The 12,396-nt window shown below is 36.7% G+C and overlaps 1 protein-coding gene across 2 annotated transcripts; it reads right to left on the bottom strand.

The window, feature by feature from the left end:
• Positions 1 to 8,378: 8,378 nt before the first annotated feature.
• On the bottom strand, positions 8,379 to 11,710 carry LOC120725875. 2 transcript variants are annotated; one of them, XM_040018946.1, is made up of 4 exons: positions 11,645 to 11,710; positions 9,811 to 9,866; positions 9,344 to 9,703; positions 8,379 to 9,172 (listed from the first exon to the last, which is right to left on the bottom strand). In XM_040018946.1, exons 2-4 carry the CDS (start codon positions 9,857 to 9,859, stop codon positions 8,979 to 8,981), a joined length of 603 nt encoding a protein of 200 aa, XP_039874880.1. In that variant the 5' UTR covers positions 9,860 to 9,866; positions 11,645 to 11,710; the 3' UTR covers positions 8,379 to 8,978. The 2 variants fall into 2 exon arrangements, with proteins under 2 accessions (XP_039874880.1, XP_039874881.1); XM_040018947.1 differs by having other exon boundaries at positions 8,379 to 9,169.
• Positions 11,711 to 12,396: the final 686 nt, after the last annotated feature.

The raw sequence follows: 12,396 nt of genomic DNA, 5'->3' as shown, positions 1-12,396 counted from the left end.
GACAGGATAAATACATGCTGTGGAAGAGAGACAGAGGTTAATAACAGATATGATTCAGTGCAGAGAGGTCTGTTAACACATACTGAGTGAGAAAGTTGAGTGAAGAAGAAATACTCAATGCATCACGGGAATCCCCAGCGGCCTACATCTATTGCACAGCATGGGGTATTTTACTTGAACAAATTTCTAGGGTTTAGCTGAATTGATGCTGATTCCATACTAGTGTTGCGCTGCAGGATTGAAAGAGACAGTATACAATATATGGAGATAAAGCACTGATACATAATCTAAAACAGATTCCCATAAAACTTCAGCAAAACCGTAATGTCACACTTTCATGTAATGCAGTAAATCTTTCACAGTTGGACACAGAGTTATCAGTGTCAGTATAATGTTGTTTTCCACAGACATTAAACAGTTTGAAAGACTTCAACCCAGGCCGCTACACAGATGGGTGTTAGCCTGCAGTGCACAGACTGCTGACTCAACCAGGTCAGCTGTCCTGGCACCTGCTGTGTAAATCATCTGTCCTGAATTCTCCTTCAGCAAAAATTAAAATGCAAAACAGCACTGAATTGCCATATCACTATCATGACGTGGCTGTAATAGTCAAATGAAAATGATAAAAGCAGTAAAACAGAGGGAGTTACAGAGACTGGTAAGCTTCTCTGCTTTTTAATCTTTAATACTTTTTCTTATTTTAAAACGTGCTGTTTAGCAGTTCACAATGTCAGTTTACACCACTTATCAAAAAAACGTCAAATATACTTTTATGCCTGTGGTGGGACGTGGTCTGCGCTGCTGCTGCAGGTGAGGTGGATGCAACTGCACGGCATCTGCAATCATGCCTCACCGACATAAAAAGTCTGCACTGGGTCCTGGTTATTGTTGCTGTTGGTATTTGTGCTCCAGCCGTGTGGAAATGACAACCGCTGATGAAAGCAAGTCAGTAAAGATGCTGAAAAGCACGAAAACGTCATTGGGTCTGCTGTGGTTTCTTTACAATGCCACAGTCTGAAGAGCTGTACAGAGACTAAAGAGAGTCAGAAGCACTGGATACTTTATGTTAACAAACAGCAATGTCAGGGCTACACATGCAAGAAGTGGTCTTACTTTGCTCAAATTCAGGCAAACAGCTTGATGCCTTGAACCTGCTGGTTCGTGTTTTGCGCCTGTTTTAAGATATTTCAGAACTTTTATTTGATATCAGATGAATCATTCCAAGAAAGCAAAGTTTAAAATTGGTAAAAAAAACAAAACAAAAAAAAAAACTAAATAAAAACAAATCTAATAAATTTGATAAACTGCCTATCTTTAATTCATGGTGTTTAATTCTTTGTTGAATATTTTTGACTTGTTGTGCTTCAATAGTTAGCAGCGTTGCATTTCCATGTAGCCTTTGCATGCTATTCCAGAGGAGTCTGTTCAGTGACAGGTTGCTTCTCCCAAAGACAAGAACCAACAGACTTATAAACTCCTTTGTCCCACACACCATCAAACTGTTTAACTCCTCTCTGGAGGGGAGAGGGAGGGGAAACAGGAGGACAAAGGAGTGGGGGACAACTAAGCTGTAGTGCCTCTTCACTTCACTGTGCAATTCCTTTGTATTCTTATTCCTATTTATTCTATTTATCCCTTTTGTATTCTCTGTATTTATATATGTGTATATATGGTATATTTCTGCTCACATTCTGTAACTTCTGTTGGTGCTGTGCTATTTGGAAACCGAATTTCCCAGAGGAACCCACCCAAGGGATTAATAAAGTTTTATCTAATCTAATCTATCTAACCTCTCTATTCCTATGCTTGCATGAGTGTTCTTTCAATGTTAGAGCCACTGCTAATCCATAAATGGTTGTAGGTGTGGGGGTGAATGATTTCCTATCTCTCGGTTGCTAGTGAGCTGTGCAGGATGTGCTGTCTTAGTTAGCCATTGTTGTGGAAGTTTTCCTTTAAATAAAGCCTGCAGACGAGCGGTGAGTGGTAGCTAACATTCTTTAATCAAAAACAAAGAACAGACAAACCAAGCTTGTGGAGAGCCTACATGACCGTGGGGCAGATGGTCAGCAGAGTCTCTCTGAGCCTAGCATGGCTCTCAGTTAAATACCTTCTCCAGGAACAAAAGACAGTACACAGCTGTTTCACACCTTAAGGTTCACACTCCCTTGCTACCTCCCAGAGTCCTCAAAGAGAGAAAAGATTCTTCCTGTGGAGCTGTCTGCTTCCCCCCAACATCCTTACTGCACCCCCACCATCTGTCTAACTGCATGAGTGTGAGACATGTTAGAATCCAGTGGCACCAAGGCATCATACAATAAAATAATGTGATTAATACATAAGTAAAAGAAATTCCTATACACCATCACAGATAATATAAAACAAAACTGTGACATTGTGCTGCACTAAAGTCAACAAATACTTGTGAGAGCTGTGAAGTATAATCTCAGGCTTTAGGGTGCACAGTTTCACCTAGTAGTTTTTTCCCTTCTGACTCATCTGCAGATAATGTCATAGACAGATGATTTTATTATGGTCTTCTCTCTCTGGTAAATCTTTATTTATGAGTGCAGACAGTTAGCTTAACCCTTTAACTACCCCACCAAGAAAAAAGCAATGGAAAACGTCTTATGTGCTCGACCACTTGGTTGTTAATGGTTTAAGGAGTGGATATTTTCCAGAGACTTCAGCTGTGACTCCGGGCAGACGAAGTCTGACTCTTCTTCCCCCCAGAGTGTCTCTGTCACACTGAACCCATCCTGCAGACTGTGTGTAGGGAGTCCTCAACACCTTTTATCATTTTATATAAAATTTTATCCAACTGGTAAAAACAAATCCCGTTGATGAGAGAGATATCCGTTTGGATCCGACTGTCCAAACTGATGTTAATGGTCTCCTCCTCCTCTGCCTTTTTGATGTTTGAAATCCGTTTGACAACAAACCTCCCTGTTGAGGAAATGAAGAAAGAACTGTCACGATTAAAGCTGAGAGTCTGGAGAGTTCTCTGTTATGTGTACCTTATCTGCACCATGTTTTCTTGCTGATTACAAGTAAGTTGTAGGTGTAAAGTTTTTATAATGTGTTATGAACTCTCAGGAAAAGGAAGCGATGCTTCAGTTTACTGCATAGATAACATGAATATGGGTAATAATGACAGTTTAAACATGAATACAGTTCGTTCTGTATCAAGTAAAGGTAGTTGAAACTAGAAGGAGTTTCTCGTCCTCCCAGTTAATAAGTCATGACCAGAGGGCGTGTGGTGATAGCTGTGTATACTGAACACATTTCTGTATTTAGTGAAGATAAGAATAATTTGATATCTCTAATTCACAGCCTTCTTGCTGTCAGAAATTGGTGCTAACACACAAAAAAGTGCAGATTTCCTTCACACATTTAATCTTCAGTGATATATTTTTCTTTTCTTTTGTAATAGCAACTCAATTAAACACGGATATACTTTGGCTACAGATTATTTAAAGTGCTTCAGGATCTATACACACTCAAATCATCTGTGTTGATCCAAATGTAATTTCTAAAGATAAACAGATGGAGACTCTGACTATGGTAGAATGTAAACTGCAGCTTCTTTGTAGAAGTGTTTCTAGAAGCTCTGAAGACCTAAAGGAACCCAAATGAACAATATTGCATTTCTTATTGTGCACTTAAACTATTACAGAACTGTTATTAACTGTACAAACATGAAACACAAACAGTTTAAACCTCATTTCACCTGAATTATTTAAACTATCTGAAAGGACTGTGAACAATACTTGACATTTTTTTCTGTAAGTTGAAGATGGAAAAATAAATGCTGACATTTGAAATCGAGATGTAGTCTGAGTTATAGATTATGAAAATATCATTGCAGTAAACTCACCTGTAAATCAATCCCTTTACAAAAGTGAACCAGAAGAGTTAATGCATTTCTAGTGTAATGCATTAACTTATCCTAACCTCATTAAAAAAAATTCCACATCCTTACCTGCTGGTAAACTGCTGAATGTGCAGAGATGATAACATAGTGTTCACTCTATGTTAAAAATGAAACCACAGAGACTGATGCCAAAATGCCTATCTGTGAGCAGCCAGCTACTTGTTTATGTATACAGCATAAAACGTAACACTGCATATCAACTTGGTGTCTTTGGGCAGTTTGGGCAGACTGAAGATGCATAACAGAGCTGGAGGTTGTTTTTGGAAACTCAAAGAAGAGGATGCAGCAGGAGTATGTATCTCTCCAGTTGTTTATGTTAGTATTTATATTTTTAAGTGCAAAAAAAGAACAGCAGATTTATAGTAGGGATTTCTTGGCAGGGAACCTTACTTTGTCTCAGTGGAAAACCTTTGGTCAGATGTAACTGAATTTTCATGTGGTGTTCTGCAAGGATCTGTTTTAAGACCTTTGTTATTCTTATTATAGATCTTGTCATTACACCTTATTATTAGTAGTTTTAAATTATTTTCCTATTATCTGTATGTAGCACTTTAAACCTTGTGAACTGGATAAACTATCCATTCTAATGGATTGTCTTAAGGCAATTAATAGCTGGATGGCAAACTATTTTCTGCAGCTTAACGCAGACAGCAGTCATTAAAAAAATAAAAGGAAGAAAAAAGAAACTTAGATGTTCTTGCTGCTTTCATAATATTGATGGGAACCTCCCAGACTGAAATTTGTCAGAATATTGGAGACATTACCAGATCTAACTGAGACATTTAGCAAGAATAATTTCTTAAGAAACTGTAACAGGTAGAACAGTCTCGGGGTACACTAACTTACACATTCATCCATGCATCCACCCTTTACTGCTATCTGTGTTCATGTTGTGGGCCCAAAACTCTATGCGGGGAAACTCAGACCTCCGTCAGCCCAACAATCTTTGTGCTCATCCATGGGGACACCGAGCTGTTCCTAAGCCTAATGTCAGCAATAAGCCATGGGTCTGCCCCGGAGCCTCTTAGTGGTAGGAAATGCCGAAACACTTCACCTAGAAACCTTAGAAGCGTCCAGGAGGCATCCTAATTAGATGCCCAAACTACCTCAACTGTCTCCTTTCAATGTGTAGGATTAGCAACTCTACTCTGAGTCCCTCTTGAATTACTGACCTCCCCATATCTTTGAGGGAGAGCCAAGCCACTCTTTGAATGAACTCACTTCCCCTGCTTCACAAGAAATGGGATGCAGTAGCAATAGGTCTTATAGAGTTATTATACCAAATTTAAAACATTTAGTTCAATTCATGATCCGTATATAAAGAAGAGGTAAGGAGAGTGGTACAACAGCGAGTCTCTACAGTCATCTATAAATCGTTTGTAAATGTCGAGTCCTAGTTTGGGGATGTATTTCAGCCAGTCAAAATTGATGCAATTATGAATGCCGATTCAGATACGTTCAGATTTTGTACACTATGAAATAAAATCTGGAAAAATATCAGACTGGCAGCTTCTTTAGCCTTAAAAGTACAGCTCGGTAGAAATGCATACATTGCACACAGTCAGTCATGGCTTGACCTCTCCAGAGGATCTCAAACTTGTTGAAGCAGTGTGGGATCATCCTGACAGAAAACAGAAGGCAACCAGCATCAGAAGAAGAGCTTTCACTGTAAAAATCACGATCATGAACAGGATCAGATGTTGTAATGAGTGAATGAAGTCAGACTGTAGATTTTCCTTCTTCTAGCTGTACTGACTGACCTTTGACCTCATGTGTTGATGACTCTTCACCTCTGTCTCCTCTCACATGGAGAAGATGATCTGCAGGATCCTGCTGCTCATCATCCTCACCTCATGTGTCTCTGGTTAGTTTACAGCTTCACTTTATGAACTCCAAATAAAGCTCAACAACAGATTTGTTCCAGTCCTCAGTGTGTCTGCTCCTCTCTTTCCCTCTCTGTCTCCTCAACAGGATCATTTGTAGTCAATGTGACACAGACCTGCTATCAGGCAGAGGAGAACCACAACATCACACTGGAGTGGACGTTCACCACCAAACCTGACAGATCCACCAAAACTCTCAACATCATTTGTTGCCTTATTGCTCGCCATGAACACTTTGTCCTGTATCGTGTCATTCATGGTGTTGAGGTGTCAGAGTCTCGGGATAAAACATTTTCAGGACGAGTCCAGAGTGACAAAGACGCCCTCAGAGAAGGACGAATCAGACTTCAGCTGTCCAGACTCAGGACTGATGACTCGGGTCTGTACCTGTGTGAGGTCAACACTGATTACAGGTTCAGTTCTGCCAGATGCAGAGTCAGTGTTTCTGGTAAGTTATTTATTTCACCTTTTTTAAAGGATAATTATCAGTGTCACACTGAGCAGTATGTGGAGATTTCTTTTATTTGTCTGATTTTTTAATTTGTTTATGTCCTGTAAAATTTACTCTACAGTTGTTTATGAGTCTAGTCATGGCTGAAAAATAGCTCCAAATTAAGGGTTTTCTATTTGCTTCTTAATTTTATTTGTTTGTAGTTTCTTTATTTAACTTTATTTTTAAACTCTAGTTATAGTTATATTTTAGTTATTCTTGGTATTTGTATTTATGGAGTTTAAGAAGCCACCTGAGTGTTTTCCTCCATCGTATCCCCTTGTGTTATCCTCTCTGTTAAAGAGGACATGAAACACTACAAATATAAAGGATAATTTACATCATTCAGCCATGCTCTCAAAAAATGAGATAGATGTAACACTGTCTGTTAAGCTGAATTTAAGAAATAAGTAATTCAGTAGTAGTAGCACCATCTTCTGTCAGTACAGAGCATTACATTATGTGGTTGGTTGGCTCCGGCTAATAAACTAACTTATAGACTAGCTTAATAGTGACAGAATCAGTAACTCAGAGGGACATAACAGCTATTTGCCAATTCATAGGCTGCATCCTTCGGAGGACCCGGCCTTCTTGGTCTACGTTGGCCGGGTCCTTCGAAGACCAAGAAGGCCGGAAGTGCAAGGCTGTGATATGGGAAGGTTTTGATCAAGAGGATTCTAAGTTCATCTGTTTTTTCTTCTTGCAGGTGCTGAAAGTCGAAATAAGAACTACTGGGATCAAATTAAAATTGTTCTGGGAGTTTTAGAGTGTGCACTTTTAATAGTTAGTGGCATGATATTTTTGATCATTATTGCCGTTCAGGGTCTTGTGTAGTGTTTTAGAAAACATGAGATAGAAAGTCCTCTTTTAAAATGAACTACTTCATCTCCTATGTTTTATGTTGCTACTTTCAATCTGAATGTTTTCTGACAAAAAAAAACAAAAACATAATGAAGTATTATAAGTATATATATATATATCTATATATATATCTATATATATATCTATATCTATCTATCTATCTATCTATCTATATATATATATATATATATATATATATATATATATATATATATATATATATCTATATATATCTATATCTATCTATCTATCTATATATATATATATATATATATATATATATATATAGATAGATATATAGATATATAGATATATAGATATAGATATATAGATATATAGATATATATAAGTATAGCATAGATTATTTTCTTCATGTTAGATTAAAACCAAAAATATCTTGTTTAAGCTTTTGTATATTCAAAAATTCATTGCACTTCTTTCACTAACGTTCTCCTCTCTGTATGCTTATTGAGTCCCAGATTTGTTCCAACTTCCAACACAGCTTTCAGCATTAGCTTCTCAGTGAGCATGCACATTATTATTTAACTAAGATAAAGATGACTTGTTTACCGTGTCAATGCCAAAATCAGTCTCTTCCAATTTATTTCCATGTTTTTCTGCAACTGTCAAAGTTTTCAGTTTAGAGCTTCATAATGTAACAAGAGTTTTTAACCACTTAATTGCTTCATTCTTCAAAGCTTGGTCTTTCTGCTTATTTAACATATTTAGGCATGCTATTTATATAAGACAGTTTACTTTTCTCTCAGACAGCTGATGGACCAAAAGCGTTATGAAAATAACAATAAACAATTTTCTCAATAAAAAATAAAAATATATGAAGAAAGAGAAAGATTTCTTTATGTTGGACTGCAGCAAGTAGCAGCCCTTATGGCTTTCTGTGTTTTTTGTATTATATGGAGGAAACAATAAATGAAACACAAACAGTCTGACTTCTTTTTACAAAATAAGTCATTAAACCTTTACTTCAAGAGATTTTGGGACAGACATTTTTGTACATTGGACTGAGAGCTACAGGAGCTCTACCAGCTGTGTTTAACTCTAAATTTAACACAGATATAAGTGAACCTGTAGAGATGTCTGTTGTGTACATTTACATGATATGTACATAATATTAAGTATAATGCCCTTTGCTACACACAACTCCATGACAGTTTACAACACGTCAGATCGTCATCATTGTTAACATGATTAAAACATTAAACACTGAATTTATATCTGCATGTGCTGCGTGAGGTAGAGGTGTTTCCCTGCATGATTACCGTAAAGTGAACACAGTGCACATTTTATCATCTGTCTGATGAGTGACAATATGATGATGTGTCTTAAACAAACAAACAAACAAAAAACAGAGGATAAAAAACTTCCATTTGATGTCCATTATTGTGTATCATGACACTTATTCTCAGACCAGCATGTGTCCTAATGCACTCTCTGTTATATAACAACTAAAATGCAGTTTTTATCAGCTTGAACCTACATGAGTACATCCATTAGGATGTTAAACAGATTTCATTGAATCATTGCAGTTTTTTAGCTTATACGAGTCTTAACTTTATGATGTTCAACTCTGGGAAAAGGGATGTCTCACCATTGACAGTTTAATATCACCTGTGCAAAATACAACTTTGAAGGTTTGTATACTGAAATACATCAGAGCTTGTATCTCATGGCCATGACATTTTAAATGTCATTTAAAAAAAGAGATTGACTTGGAAATTTTTCGATTTCTGGCCCTACATGTAAAACTTGCAAAGAGCACTTAAAGGAAAACATGTCAGACTGTTTCTACTGATCATGTGGAAACTGACTGACATGCATCACTGAGCTTTGAGTAAAAATTCTGTTTTCTATGCAGATAGTAAATGAAAGAAAAGCAGCAGAAAAGTAGCACAACTGCTGACAGTCCACAGTAGACACCTGTGAATTGTTGAATTTCTGTGTTTGATGTCTCCGGTTTTCTCTCACATTCAGGACAATCCGGCACTGCTGCAGAGAGACCAAACAAATTTGATTTATTTAAGGTTTTTTTTGTTTGTTTTTTTAAAGAACAAATATTAGAATTCATTTCACAACAAATTTGTAAAGCACAAAGAGAGCATTTCTATTTATGCAAAGTACTGCTAAACATGATATAAATGTTTTACTGCATAATCTCACCAGTGACGTTTAGTCGACATCTTCCAACACTGAAGCCATAATCAGTGTTGACCTCACACAGGTACAGACCCGAGTCATCAGTCCTGAGTCTAAACAGTTGAAGTCTGATTCGTCCTTCTCTGAGGGCGTCTTTGTCACTCTGGACTCGTCCTGAAAACTTTTCATCCTGAGACTCTGACACCTCAACACCTTCATGAACATGATACAGGACTGAGACTTTATCTTCAGTTATCAGGTTACAGAGGATGAAGATGTAGGTCCAGGATCTGTCAGGTTTGGTGGTGAACGTCCACTCCAGTGTGATGTTGTGGTTCTCCTCTGCCTGATAGCAGGTCTGTGTCACATTGACTACAAATGATCCTGTTGAGGAGACAGAGAGGGAAAGAGAGGAGCAGACACACTGAGAACTGGAACAAATCTGTTGTTGAGCTTTATTTGGAGTTCATAAAGTGAAGCTGTAAACTAACCAGAGACACATGAGGTGAGGATGATGAGCAGCAGGATCCTGCAGATCATCTTCTTCCTGTGAGAGGAGACAGAGGTGAAGAGTCATCAACACATGAGGTCAAAGGTCAGTCAGTACAGCTAGAAGAAAAAAAATCTACAGTCTGACTTCATTCACTCATTACAACATCTGATCCTGTTCATGATCCTGATTTTTACACTGACTGACCAAAACTACATGAACGACAACCACTGCAATGGAAGCAACCAGAAGACAAACCTGCACTTTAATTTATTCTGAAAATATTTGACATTTTAAAGTTTTCAGGGCTGACAAAATGTTTTTCTGTCACATTAAGATACAAAAGGGGAATTGAACGCAAGTTAACATATAAATAGCTTTTCTATAAGCATTTACTACACCACAGTATACTATATTGATTACTAGCTTACAGCACAATAAGCCACCAACCATTGTTTTAAAAAAAAGCAGCAGTTAATGTAGAACAAATGTTTTTTGGATATTGGTTATTTTATAACTAGACTCTTTGTATTAATTAGTCAAACCTTACCAGTTAATCAGAATTTTGTTAACTTTTATTTGGCATGGATAGCTTGTGTCAAGCAGCCACATACTTTTCTTGTTAGGTGGATGAGGATATTATAAAGTTAACTGGCTCTGCCCTTTACCTTGCTATGTTTGTTTTTACTAATTACTTATGTTTTAGTTAAGCATAAGGTCGGACCTGTTAGATAAGACCATCTTATGACAACAGAGATGCATATTTTATATTTTAATGTGCTCTTCTTAGCAGGTTCACAATATCCACCTGAAATTTGAATAGAATAAGAATAATTTTCACACAGTGACGATATTTTATCTTTAAAGTTTACATTTGCAGCATGTTCAATCACTGTGAAACTGACGCTTTTTAGCAAACTTTTAGCCATTTCCAGAATTTGTACCCAGACAAATTTTCAGAATTTATTAAAAAGATTTTTCAAAATTAATTTTTGGTTGGTCAAATCTTCTAAATCACTGTAAGATCATTGGCTATGGCAGTGTTTGTAACATTTGACATATTTTGACACACACTGACTCCTGCAGCTTTCTGCAGTTTTTGTTCTGGGAGTTTGAAGTCTGCCTCTGTGTGTCTATATTAATTGTGCTGCTCTTTTAGTGGCTGCTGTTTATCCTGTTGGAACACCTCCAACAGTGAAAAAAAATTGAAATAATATATTTCTTGGCTAGCCTACAACGTTGTGAGGTTTGCCAAGCTGCAAAAATCCCACGCCTCTCAATCCTCTTTTTTTTACTCTTCCCTAGTCCTTCCTACACTTGGAAATTGAATTTAAAGTTTTTAAAAGTCCGACTGCCTGATTGTGTATGTTTTTGTATTCAAATCAAAGTGTTGATAAATTAACCTTTCATACCTCACTGCTTGAGAAAATGATTGTCTAACCATGTAAAACGTCAACCATGAAATAATCGCCAGAAATTTCTGGTTCAAAATTTTAATGAACCATAGTGGAAAAAACAAACAAACAAACAAAAACATTAAAGAAAAAATAGAAATTGTAATTTTCATTTTTGGCTTTTAATTTGTATCATATTTGCTGCATCTGACATTTTTTTAATTGCTTAAAAATATATTGTGCAAATATTTAGATTTCTCAGAGGGGAAAAAATACACAGATGATGTAGAAGTCTCAAAAACTCACAAAACACTGTCTGTTTCAAATATGACACACTGGCATTGCATGCATTCAGGTTCATGTTGTATGGATAATTGATACAAATAAACATAAAAACAGACCAGAAGGAGAAAAAAATACATTAAAATATATAATACATACAGCAGTGTTCTCCTCTTCTTTCATTTGCAAACTGTTTATTATCTTTAACAAGTCCTTCCAGTGTTGCAGTTTACTCTGACTCCTGCTTTTATATTGCCTCACAATAGGCGGAGTGATCTGCCTCCGGTTTGCTGATCAGCCAATCATCACCTCACTACTTGTTCAAACTTGACTTCATTTCTCTTTAAACTTTCACTTTTGGCTACAGCTCACAGGTTATGTGGTCTTTGCCAAAAGAAGAAAGAAAAAAAAGTTCAGCAGGAAAAACCTGAATTAGCACTGGGCTGTAGGCCCGAATAAGATAACATGGGAAAAAAGCAGACTTTTCATCTGATCATCATTATAGTTTGAATTAAGACAGCTGTTGCATCAACATACGAGAAGTGATAAAATCTGACATTATGATCACAGAAATGTTATAATAAATTTCCCTGATTATACCTGCTTGCAGTTAACAAGGTGACCAGAATGAGGTTTAAAAGTCACTGATTTATAGCTAAGATGATCATGTGGTAGATGACATCACTGCATCCCATCTATAATCTAAATCTTCTATATACATGCGCTGATATTTCAATGTCTAGTTTTACCACATTTAGTTTATTGACATAACATTTACTAAAAGAGAGAGCCATACCTTATAGTACAGCACTGTGCAAAAGTCTTGAGCCACTCCTCATTCCTTTACATTTTGCCACAAGAAATATTAAATGTGAAATAGGTACAGAAGTTTATTGAAACACAAATAATTT

The sequence above is a fragment of the Simochromis diagramma genome, unplaced genomic scaffold (assembly GCF_900408965.1).
Source record: "Simochromis diagramma unplaced genomic scaffold, fSimDia1.1 OVJJ01000642.1, whole genome shotgun sequence".
Classification (NCBI taxonomy): Eukaryota; Metazoa; Chordata; class Actinopteri; order Cichliformes; family Cichlidae; genus Simochromis; species Simochromis diagramma.
This window is presented reverse-complemented; position numbering and strand designations above follow the sequence as displayed.